This window comes from Erinaceus europaeus, chromosome 10, assembly GCF_950295315.1.
Source record: "Erinaceus europaeus chromosome 10, mEriEur2.1, whole genome shotgun sequence".
Classification (NCBI taxonomy): Eukaryota; Metazoa; Chordata; class Mammalia; order Eulipotyphla; family Erinaceidae; genus Erinaceus; species Erinaceus europaeus.
In genome coordinates, this window is record NC_080171.1 from 71,787,262 (window position 1) to 71,813,446 (window position 26,185).

At 41.4% G+C, this 26,185-nt stretch overlaps 1 protein-coding gene across 1 annotated transcript in view; it reads right to left on the bottom strand.

Moving 5' to 3' along the window:
- Positions 1 to 295: 295 nt before the first annotated feature.
- The window catches only part of PGM5 (phosphoglucomutase 5), a 231,947-nt gene continuing 206,057 nt past the window's right edge, over positions 296 to 26,185 (bottom strand). The window contains exon 11 of the mRNA XM_007528451.3: positions 296 to 1,017. Coding sequence (XP_007528513.1) covers positions 928 to 1,017 — 90 coding nt within the window. The 3' untranslated portion in view covers positions 296 to 927. The remainder of the gene's footprint in view (positions 1,018 to 26,185) is intronic.

Below are 26,185 nucleotides of genomic sequence, written 5' to 3' on the forward strand. Positions count from 1 at the left end.
TTTTGCAGCTATTATAATCAGTGTGACCTGAACTCTGTCCGAACAAGTGCACTAAAACATGAGTGCCCTTATTGGGAGATAAGATCGCAGAGAGAGATAGAGCAGGGAAATAGCCAATGGGGTAGTATTTTATCTTCCTGTGCATCAACCTGCATGATGGAATCAAAGAAAATCATTCACTTGTGGACTCTTGCCAGCAGACCACTTCCCACCTGCATGATGGAGAGCTGGATTGGAAGAAATGCTGTCAGCTTAACGGCTATAACAAGGCTATTTACAAAAGAAGAGAGGAAACACCCTTTGATGTGTTTTATTGAAGGTGTGCCATGGTGACTTGTAGAAAGCTTGAGAAAATGTAGGGGAGGGTGGTACAGGGACTCTGGAGATGGGGAGCGGGGAAGGTGGCTGGTGGGCATGAGGTGGGCTGCTAGGAGTCCTACAGCTTTGCCCCCACGTGAGCAAAGCACATTTCGCTTTTCCTCCTCGGTTGTCAGGTGAGGGGCACCTTGCCTCTGCCTAGAGGCACCTGCAGTTTAGAGTCAGCTGCACTCTAACAAGACCTTCCCTTCTTTATTTCTCACCTGCTGCCAGTAATGCAAAGGTGCCCCAGCTCGGTATCTTAACCCACTTCCTTTCAGAAACATGAGGTTCTTTTGTGTGATAAAAAATACAGATGCCAAATAATAGCACAGCTTTAACAAATCACTGCAAAGCCTGTGGCATTGGGAGGAACTGAACCAAACCCGAAAGAAACAGATCCTTTTTTTTCTTTTCCCAACTGCCCCCTCCCCCACCCCACCAGCCAATTATCTTCTCCCCCCACCCCCCCAAAAGTTGTAAGAGGCACAAACAGGTAGCAAGAAGGCGTAGGTGAAATGTCTCCTTCGAACGCTTTCTTTTGTCCGTGGAGAGTGATCTTCCCTCCGTTCAAGTGATGACAGTGGGACCCCTCCGGCCGGTTCTCTCATGAATCTGGGATAGTTTCAGTGCGATGGCTATGAGAGGACTCAGCACTGCCTGGAAAAGGAGGAAGAAAGTCAGTGAGCAATGTCAGTCAGTGAAAGAGGGGTCACTCGCTGGGCTTCTACTCAAGTGTCCAGATTCAGCTGTACTTTGTGGCTCACAGGTAGAGAGGGCAGGCTGTGCACCTGTGCTCTCTGGACCCAGGAGTCTTCTTCCACAAAAGGGGAGAAGATTATGTGGAAGTGCAGAGTGAGGGAAAAGACAGTCTCCAAAACCTTATTCTGGCCCATTTCAGTCTGTTATTGATCTAACACAGGCAGCTGTCCAATCCCACTACAAGAGTACTGATGGGCAAAGCTTTGCGGAACAAACCCCACAGTCTTCTGCTACGCCTCTTCCGTGTGTCTGCTCACTGTTCCCACCTCAATGAATGAGCATGAATGAAAACAAGCAAAAAAGCTCATTCTTTATCCAAAGAGCCTGGACTTAGGGAACCTACTATCTTGATGATCTAGAAAAGGTCAATGCTGCAAACTAATCTCTCATTCTGTCCCAGCACATGACCTGGGGGGGGGGGCTCATTAGACACCTTCATGTTTCCTAGAAAAAGCTGGAGTTACAGCAGTCTATGGAACTGACTCACAGACAAGTGAAGGTGATGAAGAGGAGTGAGCATCATTTCTTCTTGTACTTTAGCTGCTTCTCATTTCATAGGAGAAAGATCTTGTTTTCCAAAGCCTGGAGCATAACACTCCAAAGGACTTGAGATGACACAAGATAGCATTACACTACGAGTGAGTAAATGCCCTATTTATTTTGTCTTTCTTGTTTTTTTATATATTTATTTATTTGATAGAGATAGCCAGAAATTGAAAGGAAGGGGGAGATAGAGAAGAAAAGAGACAGAGAGACACCTGCAGCACTGCTTCACCATTTGTGAAGCTTTCCCCCTGCAGGTGGCGACCGGAGGCTTGAACTCTGATACTTGTGCACTGTTACATGTGTGCTCAGCCAGATGCTCCACCACCCAGACCCATATTTCTTGTTTTTATGCAGTGCAGGAATGAACCCAGGGACACACACAAGCCTGGCTGCTAAGACATCTCTTTTGCCACCAGGAGATTGCTCTAAGTGGTGTATTGACTTGGTATTATGTATGCTTTACATTGGGTTGTTCTAGCTCTCCCCTGCCAAGAAAATTGGATCAGTCCTGCTAATTTCGCGGGCCCGCTTGGCCCCGCCCCTAGGAACCCCGAGAGGGTTCCAGAGTTCCAGAGTTGCAGAGTTCGAGAGTTGCAGAGTTAGAGAGTGCTTGGCGCCGCCGCGGAGAAAAGAGGCAGCAGAGTTCTGTTTGGTGATTAGTTTGGTTTAGTTTATGAATCGTTGTTCCTGAATAAAGAAATACAGCTTCCCTGCCCAGCCGTATGTCTCTGGTCGTCTCTGTTACCCGCCCATGAAGCTAGCCCGGCCAGCTAGAGCCGCCAAATTTTAACAACAAATGGCGCCCACGTGGACCTGACCTGCACATCTCTCAGATAAGTGAAGACAATTTGGCTACCTATGTACTATGGCCTTCTCTTCTGCTTGTGAAGAGATCTCCAAAGGCCTCTGCTCATTCTTCATGAGACTGTTTCGCTGTTTCTGGAACATTTATCTCTTGACCACTCTGTGGTTTCCACGCACTCGGGCGCACTCAAAACAGCCAGAGGAGTCGGGAAGAGCCAGCGGGCAAGAGGCGAGGAGCGGAGCTGCCTTTTCCACCTGGTGGAACAGCCAGCCATCCGGCTGCGCCCAGACAACCCCGCGCACCGCGCCCGCAGCCCCGCAGCCCTCAGGAGGCCGACGCCACCACTCAGGAGCCCGATGCCAACACGCAGGAGCCCGATGCCACCACGCAGGAGCCTGATGCCACCACGCAGGAGCCCAATGCCAGCACGCAGGCCAGCCCACAGGAGCCGGCTCTCCACTGCGTGGTGCAGGGCACTGGAGGCGTGATCCCTCCATGCTGCTCGGCTACTGCGAGCAGGGCAGCAGATATGACAGGGCCATGGGGCAGGGCCGTGGCGGCCTATCATGGCTGCCACCCCTGGGCACCTAGGTCCACGCCTTCTACAAGGCTGGCCTGCCCGCCCTCATGCTATGAATTCTGGAATGATCCCGGACCTCCCGGACCCCCCGGGCTCCCTGCCGAAACTGGACATCCTGGCAGAGATCCTCAGGTCCGGTCTGAAGGCAGACAAGCTGGAGTACGCAGAGATTTGTACAGAGATCGCAACCTGCAATTCCTAGAAGTGAAGCTGCCCAAGAGACCACCACTGGACAACGCACCCCCCCCAACAACTAAGACAGTACATATCTAAATTTGTGTTTGAAATGACATGTCTTCGTAACAAAGGTTTCTCTCCTTATGCATTAATGACCATGTTTATGTGTATGTTTAAAGTTTGGTAAACAGTAACTTTAAGGCTAAATTCTTACTAGTGAAAGTTAAATGAAAAAGGTTTTCAACGTAATTCTCATAAAGATAAAATTAACTTACATTTAAAGTCTGAGGTAAAAATTAGTTAACAATCAATATATTTTAACTAAGTTGGTCTAAACAAAAGGTTAAATAGACTTGTTGATATGTAAAACTCTCGATTACCTTCTCTATTAGAAATGGTAGATTACACAATGGCTATGCTAATTATTCTCATGCCTGAGGTTTCCTTTCCTGTGCACACCTAGGGTGTGACTCCATCTTGAATGGGTGTAACAAAATGTTAAAAGACGTTGTTGATATGTAAAAGTCTCAAATTCCTTCTCTATTAGAAACGTTAGATTGCGCTATGGTTATGCTAACAAGTTTTGTTTCATAGTAAGTAAATTGCAGCCTTTGGGACTCTAGGCCATTCCCCACCCCCATGCAAATGCCTGTCGAGGCAAGTACGCCCCCCAGAGGCAAGAAATGTTTTTTTTTAAGCTGATAAAGTTTTGCCCACAGAGGCAAAACATGGCCCCCTCAGGCCTTCCCTTGGCAGCACACTGGTTCTTGTTACTTGCTTACATGTTTCTCCATGTTTGTGCCAGTTTCTTTTTTAAAAATGCCTGTACGATATAGGTTTCTGTTCACCCCACACCCTTGATACTGTAGTCATTTAGTTAAAAAGAAAAGGGGGAATTGTTGTATGCTTTACATTGGGTTGTTCTAACTCTCCCCCGCCAAGAAAATTGGATCAGTCCTGCTAATTTTGCGGGCCCGCTTGGCCCCACCCCTAGGAACCCCAAGAAGGTTCCAGAGTTCCAGAGTTGCAGAGTTCCAGAGTTGCAGAGTTGCAGAGTTAGAGAGTGCTTGGTCCCGCCGCGGAGAAAAGAGGCAGCAGAGTTCTGTTTGGTGATTAGTTTGGTTTAGTTTATGAATCGTTGTTCCTGAATAAAGAAATACAGCTTCCCTGCCCAGCCATATGTCTCTGGTCATCTCTGTTACCCGCCCGTGAAGCTAGCCCAGCCAGCTGGAGCCTCCGAATTTTTAACAAGAGTATTATTTGCAAAAAGCCACTCTATTTTCCATTCTTTTCCAGCCCTTCCATTTTCACCCAGAAGACACTTTACTACCAATCTCCAACAGTTTAACTGAGACAGACCATGCTGTAGGCAAACTACTGAAATAGACAGGAACATCATTCTCTGGATTTGTTCTTTGAGTTTATTTTTAAAGCGAGCTTAGATTTGTTCTTGTCCACCCATGAAGAGCACTGATGTTACCATCAAATAACAATATTTATACAAAGTTAATCCATTAAAGGACATGACCTAATAAAGGGATATTGATAGAAAAGATTAGGAAATACTAGAGTGAGGAAAGAAAGACACTGTTTTCAGGAAAATGAAACTTGCACCCTTAGAAGGGGAAGGGAGATTCTGCTCCTTGTACCCTTGCCTATTCCAAACAGATACAGGGCTGAAGGGAGTACCTGCAGGGTCACCAGAAAGGAACAGAACATGAGCAGATGCTCAGGATACAGAGGCACCAGTAGTGTCCCAGGTGCAATATAAATGGGCAGCAGTCCCCAGAGAGAAGAGACCTTGCTTAGAGGAACTCAAATGTCAAAAATAAAAGGTGTCAGTGGGGAAGCAACTACAGAAGCCAGACCTTCCACCTTCTGCATCCTACAATGACCTTGGGTCCATACTCCCAGAGGGTAAAAAAATAGGAAAGCTATCAGGGGAGGGGAAGGGATACAGAGTTCTGGTGGTGGGAATTGTGTGGAGTTGTACCCCTCTTATCCTATGGTTTTGCCAATGTTTCCTTTTTATAAATAAAAAATTTTTTTAAATGGTGAAGTGTAAGAATTTCATTACTTAGATAAGGGGAGGTATGGCAGCTTTTTGAGCTGATAGGGGAAAATATCAGGATGGTGCTTTGGAAAGACTGAGCTAGCAGAAGTCCAGTCATTTTTAGTGCTCTCATGGCTAGGTATATTAAGGTCTCTTACTCTATGGGGATGAGCAATGGAAAAAGTCATAGATATAATCCTGGAAGTTAAAAGGGAGTTGAGAATCTAGGGCCATAGCACAACTGCACAGATAAGCAATGTTTCTTTCTGGTTTCACATTCTGAAAATAAACTTGTCCAAATCCAGAAATGTTTATTGCTCTTTTAATAATCCAACTGATGCTCAGAAAATTTCCAACTGGCACATGTACCAGGTCACATTCCATCCAATGCCTATATAATGTTGTCTATCTTTTTAAGAGTCAAACAGTAAGTTCATTATAAAAGGGAACAAAAGTTGCAAGCAAAAACACAACTGTGTATTTTATGTTCAAAATATTATGGTTAGGATGTGTATGCAGCTATTTTTTTAATTCATATTTTTTGTTTTTTTAAATTTTATTCATAAAAAGAAAACACTGGCAAAACCATAGGATAAGAAGGGTACAACTCCACACAATTCCCACCACCAGAACTCTGTATCCCATCCCCTCCCTGATAGCATTTTTTAAGGTAGAGACAGAGAAAGTGTGTGTGTGTGTGTGTGTGTGTGTGTGTGTGTGTGTGTGTGTGTGTGTGTAAGAAACAAGCTCACCAAAACTTCCTTCAGTGTACTAGGGGGTGGGTTCAAATCTTGGTCTTAGACATGACAAAGTTAATTGTTTCTTTTATTTATTTATTTATTTATTTTAAATATTTATTATTTATTTCCTTTTGTTGCCCTTGTTGTTTTATTGTTGTAGTTATTATTGATGTCATTATTGTTGGATAGGACAGGGAGAAATGGAGAGGGGAGGTAAGACAGAGAGGGGGAGAGAAAGATAGACACCTGCAGACCTGTTTCACCGCTTGTGAGGTACTCCCCTGCAGGAGGGGAGCCGGGGGCTCAAACTAGGATCCTTATGATGGTCCTTGTGCTTCGCACCACATGCACTTAACTCCCCACTATTAGTAAATTAGTAAACTATGCACCTGCCTCTTATCTTGACCATTTTAGAGGAGATTTCAAAGGCAACTATATAAAATGAAGTGTGGCAGGAAAGGCATTTTTAGATGACGATCCACATGCTGAGTATATGACTCAGGCCAAGGTGGTACAGAAACCCTGAAATCACCCGTCCCACAAGAGGGCTTGGGAAGAAGGATCTCAGTGATACGTATATGAACTGAATATAAGTGAGTTCTTCACCCATTTTTCAGAAAGTCAGCAAATCCTCATAAATTCATATAATTCTAGGGAGTGCTAAGGAGAATAGTCTAAAAGTGTCCAAGATTCTTGTCAGCCTTGTGAAATAGATCTCTAAGTTATACTCACTTTAAAATTTATAAAATGGTATATTTTCTCTCTTTTTTTCTGAACTGAGAATATAAAGAGAGAAATATGTGAGAGAATGAGTGGTCACATCATGAGATTAGGGTCTTCATCTAATTCAGATTTTTGGCAAAGAGTCTGCTACTGATAAGGTATGCAGTGAAAACCCATATGGGGTAATTGCACATTAGGGCTATGTCACTAGGTCAGTTTGATAGAAAGGAGATGAAGTGGTCAAATTCAGAAACTACAGAAGACATTCAGGAAGAACACAGCAGGTGTGTTGAAGAGTCAGTAATACTGGATTTTTATTGCCATAATTTCCTTTTAAAAAGTCACAGCTTTGGGGCCAGAGAGAAAGGCCAGGTAGGGGGCATACCTTGTCATGTGTGTGGCCAGATTTAAGTCTCTACACCACATGGGAGTGACATAATGGGGGATGGGAGGGAGGGAGTGTGGTGACTCTCTGCCCTCCCTAATCTCTCTATCTGAATCAAACAGGAGAAACGATGAGATTACCCATGTGTGAGGCCCCAGCTCCACAAAGAAAAATATAATAGAAAGCAACCAACCAAAGTAATAAAATACAAGTTTGATACATGTGAATCTCAAACATTTATCTCATACTGCCAACCAATAATCATCAAGGAAAAAACAGGGGGAAGGGAAATTTTCCTGAAGGAACTGGCAAAGGTCCTTAGATTGAGGGGTGAGAAGAGAGATTTTAAAAATGAGAAGCCTATACCATGTGCAAGGGGAAAGGGAGAGTCTGTTACTTGCACTCTTGCCTATTCCCAACAGATGTTTGAGCCCCTGTTCCCACCTGCAGAGGGGACACTTTACAAGTGGTGAAGCAGGTCTATAGGTATCTATCTTTCTCTATTTTTCTCTTTCTCCTCTCCCTTCTCAATTTCTCTCTGTTTTACTTAATAAGACAGAAAGAAACAGAGACCCCAATCTTCATCTGCAATATTCATGCCTTTAGGTTCATGATTAGTCAACAATTTGTTTTGCATTATATCTTAACTCTTTTTCAGCCACTAGGTTCCAGATGATACCATTATGCCAACCTGACTTCCCTGGGCAGACGACCCTACCATGTGTCTTGGAGCCCCACCTCCCCAGATCTCCACTCTACTAGGGAAAGAGAGAGACAGGCTGGGAGTATGGATCAACCTGCTAATACCCATGTTCAGCGGAGAAGCAGTTATAGAGGGATAAAGAATAGGGAAGCTATCAAGGAAGGGGATTGGATATGGAGCTCAGTGGGTAAGCAATGTGTGGAAATGTACCCTCTTCTATGGTCTTGTAAATGTTTCCATTTTATAAATAAAAAAATAATAAAAAGACATTACACATAGGGGCAATGCAAATATATATGCTTTTAAATATATATTTTTATTAAATATATTTATGTGTGTGTATGCCAAGCAATGGTGTATGTACATGGTTAAGTGTATGTTGCCAAGCAAAGGACTCTGGTTCAAGTCCTTGGTCTGCACCTGCAGGAAGGAAGCTTCAAAAGTGGTGAAGCAGGTCTGCAGGTGCCTCTCCTTCCTCTCTATCCTGCTTTCTTCTTAATTTCTCTCTAGCAAAATACATAAATAAAGATTAAAAATCAAATCTATCCTTTAATATATATAACATACATATACATAGTGCATTACAATATTTATCTTGATTACCAAGCTATATATACCCTTTTAAGTTCTGCACTCAGCTAACCTCACTCTCAGGGTTGCCATGTATTAAGCGTTAACACTGTCCACATTCCATGGAAAGACAGAGAAGGTTTCTCCTCTCACTCTCTTTCCCAACTCCTCTTTCTTTATGCTGTGCTTTGATCCACAATCACATAAATTAGAGTCATAAAAACAGCCTTACTAGAAAACTGAACTTCCTCGCCTGACTGGCAACAGATAGAAGAGGTGTGGATGATCTGAGTGTCGCAAGACTCAAAGTAAATAGTTAACTGACTTTTTAAGAAAAACAAGACCCTAACTAGAAATACAATCACTTATTAAGCAAGATATTTCAGGATCTGTGGTGGGAGCACAGTGCTGAGCTGGTTTCCTGAGAGGGTATATCTGGAAGAACAGGGAAGATTTCTGTGGCAGGATGGTGCTTATGTGAGGCAGGCAACACAACCTACAGGATGCAGAACACTTGGCAACGGAAAGCACTCAACATTCTGGCATCTATAAAGTAGAGATTCAGAACAAACGACACTTTCTCCCAGTCCATAGCAGCAACATTTATCAGCACTGCTGCCCACTTGGGTTAAGTCCCGACTGCCTGGCTCATGGCTTCTTTCAAACACTGCTCTAAGCCCATGTGCTATCTGCTTGGTCCAAGGCAGTGGTTCTCAAACTTGAATATGCCCCCAAATCATCTAGAGGGTGTGGTGAAATGAAAATTGCTGGTGCCCTCCCCATAGCTCCTGTTTTAGGAGGTCTGAGATAGAAGGAGAACCTCAAATTTACATTAACAGGCTCCAGGTAATTTTGGTGTTGCTGGTCCCAGAACAACAATTTGAGAACCACTGTTCTCAGGGGTGTTTATTACTGTGCCTGTCAAGTTCTTGCTTCAACCCAAAGCTAAGCTACTTCCTTTTTATCAAATGATCCCACCCCTGGTCATCATGGCTGGCTGGGCAAGGAGTGAGTGTCCCTAATCTTTTGGTAGCCAATCCACAGGCTAAGCAGTGACTGAGGTAACACTAGAACTAGAGGGTCCCCAAGGTGTTTAAACTGGTGAGTAATGAAAGAACCAAGCAGCTAGTTGCCATCAGGTTATAATTAATTCATTCTGAGGGGTATAAAGAATCATGGTAACAATGAGAAAGTACATACTGAGGAAGAAAGATGATAAGCACTGCATAAGAAAGCACAAAGAAACCAAGAGAAGTAAAATTTAAAGAGAACAAAAGCAATCAATGGAGAATAAATAGAAAAGAATGGCGGAGGTCAGGTGGTAGCACAGCAGGTTAAGCGCAACGACCTGTGTAAGGATCCCGGTTCAAGCCCCCGGCTCCCCACCTGCAAGGGAATTGCTTAACAGGCGATGAAGCAGGTCTGCAGGTGTCTATTTTTCTCTCCCCCTCTCTGTCTTTCCCTTCTACATTTCTCTCTGTTGTATCCAATAACAACGACATAAATAACAACAATAATAAAAATAACTACAACAACGATAAAAAAGTAACAACAAGGGCAACAAAAAAGGGGAAAAAATAGCCTCCAGGAGCAGTGGATTCATGGGCCAGGCACTGAGCCCCAGCAACAACCCTGGAGGCAAAAAAGAAAAGAAAAGAAAAGAAAAGAAAAGAAAGGAAAAGAAAGAAAAGGGAGTCAGGCGGTGCACAATGGGTTGAGTGCACGTGGCGCAAAGCACAAGGACCGGTGTAAGGATCCCGGTTCAAGCCCCCGGCTCCCCACCTGCAGGGGAGTCGCTTCATGGGTGGTGAAGCAGGTCTGCAGGTGTCTATCTTTCTCTCCCCCTCTCTGTCTTCCCCTCCTCTCTCCATTTCTCTCTGTCCTATCCACCAGCAACGACATCAAAAACCACAAAAAAGGCAGCAAAAGGGAAAATAAGTAAATATTAAAAAAAATTAAAAGAAAAGAATGGCATAAATTCCAAAAATTGCTGGAAAAAAGTTCCTTTAACTCTTGCAAGAAAAGTCTAAATACGAGACCCAGTCCTACTATAGGACCCCTGCTTGGCTTCTTTGCACATTAAAATAAATCAACACTTTGGGCTGAGGAGACAGGGTAATTGGTCTGCATAAGACTTTCATGCCTGAGGCTCAGAGGTCCCAATTTCAATTCCTAGTGGCACCATAATCCAGAGCTGAGCAGTGCTCTAGTCAAATGAAAAAACAAATAAGTAAAAAATAAAAGTAAATCAACATTTTAAAAGCAGAATCATATTCATGGAATGAAAGCACCCAATGCATATTTTTCTTGGATCATACTGAAGAATTAACATGATTCAGCTTTCTGTCACCTGCTAGCAAAGGCTTTATTCCTCATAGAATTAAACTTCTTACAAACTAAAATTCACTCCCTCACCAAATCAGCTCATGGCACCTCCTTAACAGTTTGGGCTACAAGCAGACCCTGCCAATTTCTCCATGAATTGAGCTAGAAGTGCTTCTTGAGAATTTTAATCTCCCTTCCTCCTGTCCTTCCTTCCTTTCTTCCTTCCTTCCCTTATTCACCTATATACTTACTTACTGGAGAGCTCAAAGAAGTGAAAGAACCTACACTTGGTTTTGGACTACCAGTTTCCTGAACTGACTGAGAGAACTATGATCTTATGTTTGCCAACTGATTTGGGACTTTAGGACGTGAAAGGCTGAAAATCTAAAATTTTAAAGTAAGGCAATTTTCTTATGTATTCCAACGGGAGCTCCATTTTGCAGCACTAGGGAAGCATGTAGGGAAATCTATGTAAGGATGCAGAAGGTGAGAGGCACTAAGCAGAACTTCAGGGCCCTTCCATTGCCCTGCACACAAACACACACCAACCTGAAAGAAAACAGCTTGCATTTCATGAGCCTGCTCCCTATCCCACTCTTCCCATTTTCCTCTTTCTTCTTTCCTCCCTTCTGTCACCAACATAATCACAAAAGGATGGTACATGACTAAATAGCCAGATCACCACAATTTGTGCCTCACCTCCTTGAATGTCCTTGTCTTGTCTCTTCATTGGGTAGATCCACAATAGACCTCAAAAACTTCCTTCAAGTAGAGTTCACTTGCTAGTTTAATGGAAAACTGGGTAGGAAATGCTCCTTGAGAGTTTTAATCCCTCCCTCCTTCCTTTCCTTTATTTACCTATATATTTAACTTACAGCAGAGCGCAGAGAAGTGAAAGAGCCTATACTTGGTTTCAACTACTAGTCTCCTGAACTGACTGTGAGACCTCCATTGACAACATTTTTAGCAGAAGTAGAAATGGCAACTACAAGAATAGGCCCTGAAGCCAAGTGCCTAGGGTGAAATTCTGACACTTCCCTTTCTGAGCTCTGCAAGCTTGGGAAAGATATTTCACCTCCCTGAACCTTAACTCACATGAAATAGTAAGCACTTACTTTTACAGAGTACACGTGAAAGTTCAACGAGCAAGTGAAGACTTGGAACAGTGCCTGGCACAAGGGGAGGGTGTATAAGCATTTGATATCATCATAAAAGGCAGTGACTGAATTGACCTAACACTTAAGTTATCTACAATGCAGCACATAAGGCTAGACCATGGATGTGCAATCTGGTGGTCTAGTGGGTCAACAGATTCAATCTACAATCATTTATTTTTGCAGGTATAAATGCTGTCTGTCTGCCTTTTTATCTATCCTTCTATTTTTAAAATACGGATTGAATACTTGGAAGGCCAGGTGATAGCACACTGGATTAAGCTCATACATCACTATGCTCAAGGGCCCAGGTTGGGTTCAAGCCCCAGTCCTCACCTGCAGAGGGGTACATTTTACAAGTGGTGAAATAGGTCTGCAGGTGTCTCTCTTTCTCTTTCTTCCTCTATCTCCCCTTCCTCTCTCAATTTCTCTTTGTCTTATCCAATATAAAATAAAAGGGGGAAATTACTGTTGGGAGTGGGGGACTCACATTGTTGGCAACAAGCCCTCGCAATAACCCTGGTGGCTGGGGAAAATGGATTGAATACATTATATACCAGAACACTACTCAGCTCTGGCTTATTGAAGTGCTGGGATTGAAGCTGGAATTTGTAGTGCCTCAGGATAAATGTCTTTTTGCATAACCATTATGCCAACACCCCAGTCCATATGAATTGCCTTTTAAATGACACTCTACTTCTTTTGTAGCTTACTTTTGTTTTTTTATATCATTTATTTTTTATTATATTATTTTTAAAATATTTATTTATTTATTCCTTTTTGTTACCCTTGTTGTTTTATTGTTGTAGTTATTATTATTGTTGTCATTGTTGGCTAGGACAGAGAGAAATGGAGAGAGGAGGGGAATACAGAGATGGGGAGAGATAGATAAACACCTGCAGACCTGCTTCACTACTTGTGAAGTGACTTCCCTGCAGATGGGGAGCCAGAGGCTCGAACTGGGATTCTTAGGCCGGTCCTTGCGCTTTGCACCAAGTGTGCTTAACTCGCTGTGCTACCACCCAACTCCCACCATTTTTTAAAACTTATGATAGTGACAGAGAAATATGGCAAGGGATATGGAGGAAGAGAGAGAGACACCTGTAGCCTGCTCTACTGTTATTAAAGCTTCCCCCATTCATGTGGGACTTGAACCTGGGTCTTTGCATATGGTAACTTGCGTACTTTCCTGGTTGTGCCACTGCCCAGCCCCAATGGAACTCTACTTTTTAAAAAAATTTTACATTATTTTATTATTTTTAAATCAAAACATTGAAGTTGTTACTTTATGAGCCTTTTTATTTGTAGATAAATCTACTTTTATTAATGTCAAGCAATAGTTTTCTTTTTAAAATTTTTTAATTATTTTTATTTATTGGATAGAGACAGTCAGAAATTGAGAGGAAGGGGGAGACAGAGAGGGAAAGATTGAGAGAGACACCTGCAGCACTGCTTCACCACTCACAAAGCTTTCCCCCTGTAGTTGGGGACTGGGGGCTCGAACCTGGGTCCTTGAGCATTATAACATGTGCTCAGCCAGGTGCGTCACCACCTGGCCCCAAGATAATAATTTTCTAATTTATCAGCTTTCACAGATTCTTCCCCTCCCTAACATTTACCCCTCTGGGTGTATGGACCAAAATTCTTGAAGGGAAAGGTCTAGAGATATGGAAGATCATAGAGTACGTTGGCTGAATGCATGAACCAGTTGGGTTTGATTCTATTTACAAGATTTCTCTCTCAAGAGTCTTAATCTCTTTGTGCCTCATGTTTGAAACTGGGGTTCTAATAAAAGCTCCTGCTTCAGGAACAGCAGGGGTGTTTTGAACAGGGAATGCAAACACCTAGCAAAGTGACTGTCATAGTCAACCATCAATGACAGACAGGCATATTATTAGTAAATGTTCTCAGCCAGTTTGAAAGCATCTTTTCAAACTGATTATTTAAGTGTATCAAGGAGACTTTCAGACTTAGAACCTGTTGGTTCTTTTCCTAATAGATCAGAAGTGAGAATCCAGATGCAAAATTCATGACCTGTATACTTTCAGAATGCCCTGGAGCCACTCCTCTGAGCAGCTCTTGCAAATCAGCGCTAATGAACATAGCAGAAGAGGTCTACATCACATGGCAGGGGGCATCAGGCCACAGTCTCTAACAGCATTCACAGGCTGGCACAGCTGTCACTGGGCAGGCAGATGTACTAACAGCGTGGCTCTCAGCAGCACCCTCTGTCCTCTATTAGTGACCCTGTCACCAGAAGCTGGGGAATATGCAGCTGGCTCCTATAAACATCAAACCCAATTCCACTCTTGGATAAGCATAGATCTGAAAGCCAAAAGATAGTATGTCTCCTGGCTGGTGTTAGGTCACAAGCAATAAAACTGGCTCCACAGCAAGTCTGAACTGATTCAATTTTCTAAGCTAAGACATCCTTCATATTCTTGTCAGAATCTTATTAGGTCACTGACTCCAGATGCATGCAAAAAGAATTGTTTCAGCTTGTTTTTTCAGCAGAGGAAGGGTTAGTTTCAGTCATCTACCATCCTAACTAGACATCTGAAAATTTTCACAAGTTTTTTGATGTTATTGCTTCCTCACTTTGTGGGGAGGGATAATCATTTTCCCACCAATACTTAAAAAATACTTTAAAAATTCACACTTCATGTAAAGAGTTAGAGTTCAAAAACTCTGGCAGGCCCGATCTTATCTATGAATGGGGCAATAACTGCAGTCCCCAGAGTTCCCACCATGTTCTGTGTCTGTCTTGCCCCAATCTCAGCTGTGCTGCCTTTGCTGGTGGGCATTTGGATTTGTCACCGCTGGCCAAGCTACAATGGCGGGAAGTAGTGAGAACCTCTCACTGGTATCAAGCAAACAGGTATTCTGGAATTTAGGACATTCTCATTCCAGTTATATCTTTTTCTGAAACATTATCACTATGAACGTTTGAAGGGGAGGCAGGGCTATGGAGCAGCAGCATCTGTGTTTCTCTCCTCTCCTCTACCAGATCAACTAGGAAAACCAAAGGAGACCACCTGGGACCCCAACAAGGCAGGACTGGAATGACTTTAGGAACCCAACAAATCACTGGTGAGTGCAAACACATGTGGCTCGTGGATAGACAGGAACCTAGGGAGAGATTAAGTGGCTGGTAACAGTCTGGCAGTTTACCAATTGAGACACCACCTCCAGTCTGTTTCACCAACAAAAAGACATCTGAAAGGAGGAGAGGACTCCCCTAAGACTCACCAAATGCAACTGTGAGTCTCCACTGCTACAGCCCTCAGAATCTGAAGCAGTGGCAGGGAGGCCCTGTGCTGACACCAGGGGACAGAGAACTAACCAAGAAACTCAGCAGAAGATCTATATCTCCATGGCCTAGCAGTGGGACTGTGAGAGTCTCTTTGTAAAACCACTGGATTATCTATGCCACACCCTGCTTTATCTCTTGGCCAGGAGTCAGTGATTAAGATAAGAAGCCTACTTATAGTTTAAAATCCCTCAGGTTCCTATAGCATATAGGGAAGAAAAAGAAGAAAAGAGGCTTTTAAGCCACTGAGCTCCAACTCAGGGATTAAAATAATATTGGAAAAACTATTAAATTATTAAACTATTACAGTTTCCACAACTGTAAACTCTTTAAGTACCTTACTTAGACACAAATCAATCCAGGCAAGAGTGATCAGTCATTTGAAAACTACTGAAAGAGGGACCTCATAACATACTATATAAAATGGTTAAACCAACAAGAAGAAATACTGAATAAATGAACCAAGACAAAAGTCCAGATAAAAGCCCCCCCAAGGGGTGAAGCACAAAATAATGAGGTCAACATCCAATCACTAGCTAATGAAATAATCACAGGAGTGAGTAAAGAGTTTGAAAGAATTGTCATCAGAAATACAGAAACAACAAATGAGACTCTGGAAGAAAACACTAATTATCTCAAGGTTGTTAGAGAGCTGAACGATGAAATAGCTGAGTTAAGAACACAAATAGCTGAGTAAGCTAAAACACTAACAGAACTGGGTAACAAAATAGATGAACTCCAAAAACCAATAGAGGGGAGAGAGAATAAAATCAATAAGGCTGAAGACAGAATTATCAAGATTGAGGATGAATTAGAGACAACTAACAAAGAAGAGATACAAAAAAGAGATTAAGAGATGATGAAAACAACAATGGAGACCTACGGGCTGACTTCAAAAGAAATAATATACACATTATTGGCTTATCAGAGGAAGAAAAAGAGGGAGGGGAAGAACACATTCTTCAGGTTATAATAGCTGAAAACTTCTCTAGTCTAGACAACATCAAACACATAAAGATTCAAGAAGCCCAGAGAGTCCCAAACAGAATTAACCCAGACCTAAAGACACCAAGACACATCGTATTTAGAATGGAAAGGAATAAGGATAAAGAAAGAATCCTGAAGGCTGTAAGAGAAAAACAAAGAGTCACCTACAGAGGATAACCCATAAGATTAGCAGCAGACTTCTCCACACAAACAGTACAGGCCAGAAGAGAATTGCAAGATATCTATCAAGTGCTCAATGAGAAAGACTTTCAACCAAGACTACTGGATCCTGCTAGACTGTCATTCACACTAGATGGAGGCATAAAAACATTCTCAGAAAAGCAACAGTTGAAAGGATCAACTATCACCAAGCCTGCCCTCAAAGAAGTTCTGAAAGTTCTCTTATAAACTGTCAGACCACCATAAATATGCCATATATCAGAACACTCTAAAAATCTACAAGAATGGCATTAAAATATCTTCAATCTTTGATATCAATAAATGTCAATAGCCTGAATTCACCTATTAAAAGGCACAGAGTAGGAAAATGGATCAGAAAACACAACCCAACAATATGGTGTCTACAGGAAATCCACCTAACTCAACAAGTTAAACACAGACTCAAAGTGAAAGAATGGAAAACTATCATACAAGCCAATGGCCCACAAAAAAGGGCAGGAACAACTATTCTCACATCTTACACAATAGACTTTAAAATAAATAAAATTTAAAAAGATAGGGATGGACACCACATAATGCTCAGTGAATCAGTCAGTCAAGAGAACTTAACAATTATTAACATGTATGCACCCAGTGAGAAGCCATCTAAATACTTCAAACATCTACTGAAAGAGCTACAGCAATATACTGACAGGAACATAGTCATAGTAGGGGAATTCAACACCCCACTCTCTCAACTTGACAGACCATTCAGGCAGAAAATCAATAAAGAAATGAGGGAGCTAAACAAGGAGATAGATAAAACTCAAATTATTGGACATTTTCAGAGTCATTCACCTCAATAAACTGGAATATACATTTTAATCATGTCCAAATGGCTCATTCTCAAGGATAGACCATATGTTAGGCCACAGCATCAGCAAATTCAAGAGCATTGAAGTCATCCCAAGCATCTTCTCAGACCACACTGGAATTAAACTGACACTTAACAATCAACAAAAGATTAGTAAGAGTCCCAAAATGTGGAAGCTCAACAGTACACTACTTAACAACTACAAAGAGGAAATCAAGGAAGAAATCAAAATGTTTTGAGAGTTCAATGAAAAGGAAGATACAAGCTATCAAAATATTTGGGACACAGCTAAGGCAGTACTGAGAGGAAAGTTCATAGCCATATAAGCACACATTAGGAAACAAGAAAAAGTACAAATACACAGCTTGATTGCACATCATAAAGACCTAGAAGAAGAAGAACAAAGGAATCCTAAAGCAACCAGAATGACAAAAATCACTAAAGTTAGGGCAGAAATCAATAACACTGAAAATGAGAAAACCATACAAAAGGTCAACGAAAGTAAATGTTGGTTCTTTGAAAGAGTGAACAAAATAGACAAACCTTTAGCCAGACTCACAAAACAAAAAAGGGAGAAGACCCAAATAAATCGAATAGCAAATGAAAGAGGAAATATCACAACAGACACCGCAGAAATTCAGCATATCATGCGAGACTTCTATGAACAACTATATGGCACCAAGTTAGAGAACCTGGAAGAAACAGACAATTTCCTAAATACCTACAACCTTCCAAAATTAAGTAAAGAGGAAGTGGATAACATGAACAGGCCCAGCACAGCTAATGAAATTGAAACAGTTATCAAAAACCTTCCCAAGAATTAAAGTCCTGGATCAGATGGATTTACAAATGTCTACAAAACCTTCAAAGAAGAACTAATACCTCTACTTTTAAAAGTTCCAGAAGATTGAAGACACTGGAATACTCCCTGCCAGCTTCTATGAAGCCAACATCACTTTGATACCAAAAGCAGACAGGGACATAACCAAAAAACAAAACTATAGGCCAGTATCTCTGATGAACACAGATGCTAAAATATTGAACAAAATTCTAGCCAACCGGATACAGCCATATATTAAAAAGATTGTTCATCATGACCAATTGAGGTTTATCCCAGGCATTCAAGTTTGGTTTAATATTCGTTAGTCAATCAATGTGATCCACCACGTCAACAAAAGCAAGACCAAAAACCATATGAATATATCAATAGATGCAGAGAAAGACTTTGACAGAATATAACATCCCTTTATGATTAAAACACTACAAAAAATGGGAATGGATGAAAAATTCCTGAAGATAGTGGAGTCTATATATAGCCAACCTACAGGCAACATCATACTCAGTGGTGAAAAACTGGAAGCATTCCCTCTCAGATCAGGTATTAGACAGGGGTGCCCACTATCACTATTACTATTCAACATAGTGTTAGAAGTTCTTGCCATAGCAATCAGGCAGGAGCAAGGAATTAAAGGCATACAGATTGAAAGAGAAGAAGTCAAACTCTTCCTATTTGCAGATGACATGATAGTACACATAGAAAAACCTAAGGAATCCAGCGAGAAGCTCTTGAATATCATCAGGCAATGCAGTAAGGTGTCACGCTGCAAAATTAACATTCAAAAGTCAGTGGCATTCCTCTATGCAAACACTAAGTTAATAGAAGTTGAAATACAGAAATCAATTCCTTTTACTATAGCAACTAAAACAATAAAATGTCTAGAAATAAACCTAACCAAAGAAGTGAAAGACTTGTATACTGAAAATTATGCATCACTACTCAAGGAAATTGAAAAAGACACAAAGAAGTGGAAAGATATTCCATGTTCATGGGTTGGAAGAATTAACATCATCAAAATGAATATACTACCCAGAGACATCTACAAATTTAATGCTATCCCCATCAAGATCCCAACCACATTGTTTAGGAGAATAGAACAAATGCTACAATGTTTATCTGGAACCAGAAAAGACCTAGAATTGCCAAAACAATCTTGAGAAGAAAGAACAGAACTGGAGGCATCACACTCCCAGTCTCAAATTGTATTATAGGGCCATTGTCATCAAAACTGCTTGGTACTAGAACATGAATAGACACACTGACCAGTGGAATAGAATTGAGAGCCCAGAAGTAAGCCCCCCACACCTATGGACATCTAATCTTTGACAAAGGGGCCCAGACTATATTAAATGCAGAAAGGTGAGTCTCTTCAACAAATAGTGTTGGAAACAATGGGTTGAAACATGCAGAAGAATGAAACTGAATCACTGTATTTCACCAAATACAAAAGTCAATTCCAAGTGGATCAAGGACTTGGATGTTAGACCACAAAGTATCAAATACTTAGAGGAAAATATTGGCAGAACTCTTTTTTTCGCATAAATTTTAAAGACATCTTCAATGAAACAAATCCAATTACAAAGAATACTAAGGCAGGCAGAAACCTATGGGACTACATCAAATTAAAAAGCTTCTGCACAGCAAAAGAAACCACTATCCAAACCAAGAGACCCCTCACAGAATGGAAGAAGATCTTTACATGCTATACATCAGACAAGAGTTTAATAACCAAAGTTTTAAAGAGCTTGCCAAACTCAACAACAAGAAAACAAATAACCCCATCCAAAAATGGGGAGAGGACATGGACAGAATATTCACCAAAGAAGAGATCCAAAAACTAAGAAACACATGAAAAAATGCTCCAAGTCTTTGATTGTCAGAGAAATGCAAATAAAGTCAACAGTAAAATTCTACTTCACTCCTCTGAGAATGTCATACATCAGAAAAGGTAACAGCAACAAATGCCGGAGAGGTTGTGGGGTTAAAGGAACCCTCCTACACTGCTGGTGGGAATGTAAATTGGTCCAACCTCCTTGGAGGACAGTCTGGAAGGCTAGAAATGGACCTACTCTATGATCCTGCAATTCCTCTCCTAGGGATATATCCTAAGGAACCCAACACACCCATCCAAAGAGATCTTGGCAGCACAATTTGTAATAGACAAAACCTGGAAGCACCCCAGGTGTCCAACAACAAATGAGTGGCTGAGCAAGGTGTGGTCTATATACACAATGGAATATTACTCAGCTATAAAAAATGGTGACTTCACCGTTTTCAGCTGATCTTGGATGGACATTGAAAAATTCATGTTAAGTGAAATAAGTCAGAAACAGAAGGATGAATATGGGATGATTTCACTCTCAGGCAGAAGTTGAAAAAGAAGATCAGAAGAGAAAAGACAAGTAGAACCTGAGCTGGAATTGGCATATTGCACCAAAGTAAAAGACTCTGGGCTGGGTGGGGGGGGGGGAGAATACAGGTCCAAAAAGGATGACAGAGGACCTATTGCAGGTTGTATTATTATATGGAACACTGGGAAATGTTATGTATGTACAAACTACTGTATTTACTGTCAAATGTAAAACATTAATTCCCCAATAAAGAAATAAAAAAATAAAGTTTGAAGAGTGTGTGGGGGGGATATCAGGTCCTCCTTCATTTCTATCCCTCAGAATTCAAATTCTCAGCATGGACTGAGCTTTCTGCAGGTAGAGCCCAGGAGGGAGTGAAAATGGGAGTTGGTATGAGGGACCACGGCACTGGTGTCTTGGGTGCACCTCCTTGGGTGCCACTGCCATCTCCCATATAATGCCAGGGGTCAACCTAGCCTGTGCCCATGACAAGGCATGCACTCTTCTGGTAAGCCACCTGTCTAGTCCCCTATGTGTTTTGAGGGCACTTAGCATTGCACCTTAGTTATAATAATATGTTCCAGGGTAAAATCAAGATTCAACTACTAGCTGCACTACTAAGGAAAGGTAAGTTCCTCAAATTCCAAAGGTCAACGTTTTCTCATTTGTGAAGCAAAGATGAGTAGTGCTTGTCACATTGGACTGGGGTGAATATCAGACATGATATACAAAGCCCACATAACATTCTGACTAGTCTCAACACAGGCAGGGATATGACAGGTACTAGCATATGTGCTGATGCTGGTATTGTCATTCTTGATGCAGGATACCGTCCTGCTAGAACAGCAGGGAGGAACTGAATGGAGCAGCACCTTAGCCACAAAGACTGACTTCTAGTAGACTGCAAAGCCCACTGGCTTTCATTTCCTAGCCCTTAAAATGACGTTCCTCTAGCTTTCATTGTCGAAAAGTCAGATGTAAAAGAAGTGATTTCAGTTCCTGGCATGAAAGACACTCAAGAGTCCTTCCAGCCGAAAGTGGGATATCTCTGGGTCTGCCCTCCTTTCAGTCTGTGTGCACAAAACCTTGTTCACCCAGCTATAGGGAATGCAGCAGGCTGCAACCAGACAGAAAGAACATTGAAACACAAGTCACAGATATCACAGCATGGGAAATACATTCCTTCAAGGTACATCAGTTGTTTAGCAGAGCCTGGTATATAGAGCACAAAGAACAGAAACAAAATGGAGAGGAAGAAAGCCACCACGAGGATCCTGAAGTCTCAGGTAGAGTCACTCAACAGTGAATCATTAACACCAGACACTACAAAGATCGCAGTGAGCCTTCAATGTACAAGAGTCTTCCCTGCAATATAAAGATGATGGTGGAATTTATGGGCATCTGATACACATTTTATGAGTGCAGTAACAGAGTTTCTTCATGTTCACCCAAAGAACATGTTCTTTCATGAACTTTGCCTTCAATATGCAGCTGTCATATGATCTTTACATATTTTAAATAACTGATCTTTTCTAGTAATTGCAGTGGTGCTAGGCTGCCTACCTACAATTTTAGCAAGACTTTGTCGTGGTAAAATCAAACTAGAATTTTCTTTACCTCATCCATATGTTATTTTGAACCTCTCAGCTTGACTAGTATAACTAGTCAAGAAAACTGTGAAGAAAACACAGTCTAACACTAGGGAGTTGATACCTAGGGAGGTTAGGCTTTTGGAGACGAAAAATAATTTTGTTTCTCTTTTTGCTAATTATCTTGAGAAGTGAATATATAGGACTTCAGAGGTTATTGGGGGGGGGGGCTTCTTCTTAGTTATTTCCTGCACTTCTTTTTCAGTTTTCCAGAAGGAAGAAGGAACAGATACATTAGTAAATGCTTCCTAGCTACTTGACAGTTGATTTAGCAGAACTGAAGAGAAAGTTAACTCTGCTAAATGGAGGTGGAAATAAATATCCTAACAGATACCAAAGTACAACTTGTCATACTGGAATGTGCACACAGGTCATCCTGGCAGTTGATGAAAATACCGAATCTAACTCAGCAGGTCTGGGATGTATGTGGTTGTCGGAACAGAGCTAACTCAAAGCCCGTGTTTAGCTTTGACTCAAAGCTCATGCTTTTCACCCAGCACCTTGTACATCTGATGTAAGTGATGTAAATGATGTCAGGTATTTGATGTATTGATTGACTGATGAATGTAATGCTGATACCTGATGTAACAGTGACACTACACATGTCTAACCTGATTGTATAAAGGCTGTTTAGAGACAAAGACAGAAGACAGCAGAGAGTTCATCCTGGCATCATGGAGCCTGACAGCTTTGGGTCTGGAGGCCATGAGGGACCTGGTGTCCTCCCCTCTCTCAACAATAAAAAGAACAATAAACAGGTCAAAACAGGGGCCTATAAGTCTGGAGGCCTGGAAGCCTGGTGGCCTCAGTCATTCTCTCCCTGGCTCCATGTGCTTTTTCTACATGTGCTAAGGGTCTCACTTCCCTGAACCAGCAATGCCTGACTCTTGGTGTAGCCAGCAGGATGGCACCTGACAGTGGCTCAGACTCTGCCTTCCTGAGAAGCAGCTGAGTGACAGGAAGGCTGTTGGTCCAAGGGCTGTGCTTTTGTGTCAAGAGCTTAAGGTGTGGTTACAAACAATATAAATTACATCCACTTAAAAATAAAACAAAAACTTTTTGTTAAGTGCCCTAGGGTTGGTGAAATCCTAATGACTGCAAATTCTGAACATTATTACTATGAAGTTCACTATACTAATAAAAGTTGGGTCAGCAACTTGATTCACCAATACAGAAATGCCCACATGATCAAAGACAGAATCATGTGTTTAGCAGGAAAATAGCAGCAAATCATCGAATTTAGCTTGTGTTGAATACCACGCTCTTCATCTGAACTATACTTTCAGAGGCTGTAACTCAAAACAAAGAGTAAAAAGCAACAATAGGCCTGCTGCTTCCTAAGGGATAAGGAGTTCCCTTGAGAAATGGGTTGGAAGGTCACCATTAAAGCATCGAAAACCTGATACCTTATTACAAGCTCTGAAACCACACTTGCACCAGAACAGCAGTCTCAAAGCATGCCTAACTTTGGACCAGTGCTAAAAAGGCACGCATTTGCTTTCCATATTTCTGAGTATTCACCAAGTTTCTCTCCCTTACTTGTCTTACTCAATTTCATTTATCTACAATTTCACACTGAAGATTTTTTGTTCTTTTCTGACATAGTTACAGTGCTGCTCATCTGAAAATCATTTGTAAGCAAATGCTTTAAGTACAATAATAAAAATAAGAAACTCTCCTAGTGGGGGTAGATGGCATAATGGCTATGCAAAAAGACTCTCATGCCTGAGGTTCCAAAGTTCCAGGTTCAATCCCCCACACCACCATAAACCATAGCTGAGCAGCGCTCTAGAAGAAAAAAAAAATCTACAAGAAAACCAAAATAATAATAATAATTGAATTTCATGAACAAACACATGCTCTCAGAGATTTCCCTTTCATATTGCATTGCACTCAAAAGGCAGGGAGTTTAATCTTAGAATACCAAATTAGGAAATTTCCAGGGATATTTGATATTTTTTTCTAAAACTTTATAATTCATCTCTCTAGGTGAGGAATACAAACATAATTTTACCTTTTACAAGCCATACTGTTTAGCCAGACTTATTTTGACATATGTTCTACTGAATGTAATCAGAAATTATGCATGATGTTCAAAAGCATGTAAGTCAAGAGGAATCTATCGTCTTTAGGTCAAATCTGGTTCACCACTATAAAACTAGTGATATAAGAATGGTGCTGACATTCTTTTAAAAAATATTTACAGGAGTCGGGCAGTAGCGCAGCAGGTTAAGTGCAGGTGGTGCAAAGCGCAAGGACTGGCACAAGGATCCCGGTTTGAGCCCCTGGCTCCCCACCTGCAGGGGAGTTGCTTCACAGGCAGTGAAGCAGGTCTGCAGGTGTCTAACTTTCTCTCCCCCTCTCTGTCTTCCCCTCCTCTCTTCTCTCTCTGTCCTATCCAACAACAACGATAACAATAATAACTACAACAATAAAACAACAAGGGCAACAAAAGGGAATAAGTAAATAAATAAATAATAAATACATATTTATTAATGAGGAGGGGAAGGAGAGTGGAATAGAGCATCACTCTGGCACATGAGATGCTAGGCCTGAAACTAGGAACCTCATACCAGAGTCCAACAGAATAGCCACTATGCCACTTCCTGGCTGCAGGTATTTATGTTCTTGTGTATTTCTTTTCTTTTCCTTTTTTTTATTTTTAAAGGTAGTTTTTTTGCTATTTTTTAAAAAATATTTCATTTATCTATTTTAATGAGAGAGATACAGAGAGAAACAAAGAATGAGACCAGAGCGCGGATTAGCTCTCCCGTATACTGGTGCTGGAGACAGAAGATGGAACCTCAGAGCCTCACAATGGAAGTCTTTTTGCATAACCATTATGCTGTCTCCTGGCCCCTTGAGTTTTTATTTTCAAAGATTACTATATATTTACTTTATGAGAGAGTGCGCAGAGGACTGTTCCGGCATATGCAGAGCCAGGGATGGAACCTGGGGCTCCAGACATCTTCAGGTTTATGCAGTCGCTACATTTTTAAATTGCTGAGAAAAATAAATCAGAAGAAGATATTTCGTGGCATGTGAAAGTAAAATAAAATCAAAGTCAAAGTGCCCATAAATAATTTACTAATACATTTCCGTAGTTTCAGAGGCTGCTTTTGAGCTCCAGTAGACACTGAGAAGTTACAACACAGACATTAAGACTAGTGCTGTGGGTTGAATTGTGTCTCCCCCTAAATTCTTATTTTAAGATCCCAGCGCCTAGTGCTTCCATGTGTGACCTTATTTGGAGATAAGGCCTTTCCTGAGATAATCAAGTGAAGTAACTAGGAATGGACCCTAATCAAATTTGATTGGGGTCCTTATCAGAAGGAGAAATGTAGGAGCAGACATGCTGAGAGGGAAGGCACTAATTTGCAAGATGAATAAAAATAACAGCAAGGACAATAGTACTTGGACATATTCATGACCAAAAAGACCAAAGTACTTTATCTCATTTAATCATTACAACAAGCCCATGAAATAGAAAGTACTTTTAGATCTATTTGAGAGATAAAGTAACTAGAGCTTAGAGACATTAACTTACTAAGATTACAGAATTAGGAAATGTCAGAAGTAGGGTTCAACACCAAGGAAGAATGACTACAGAGATCAACTTTTGAACGGTGGACCATCAGCCTTCATAGTATGTGAGAGAACAAAAATATCCCTGCTGTCAAATAATGTAATCCACTTGAGAAAAATAACTGGCTTTTGCCTTGTCTTTTCTCTACTAAGCATGTCTTTAATTGCAAAGTTATTTCTCTGCCCAGTGACCCTGGGCCAGGGATCAGGAAACTAAGGACAGTCACTATGTCCTAGAGCGCTGCCAATTACCCTGTCCTTATCCTGCTTACCCTGCCTTACCTGTTCTTTCCTAGAGAAGCCACAGTACTAGTCCTGCTCACACTTCCTACATCCTTCCACCTCATAACCACCTAATGCTTCCCGGTAGGACCCTAGACAACATGGCACACTCCCACTCTTGGGTACTGTGCAGAACAAGGTATCTTTTCTGTATTTTTATTTCTTTTTACTATTATTATTTTTATAGAGACAGAATGACACAAAGGCAGTGAGAAAGTGAAAGAAACTATAGCACCATAGCTTCTGTCAATATGGTAGGGATAAAGCTCC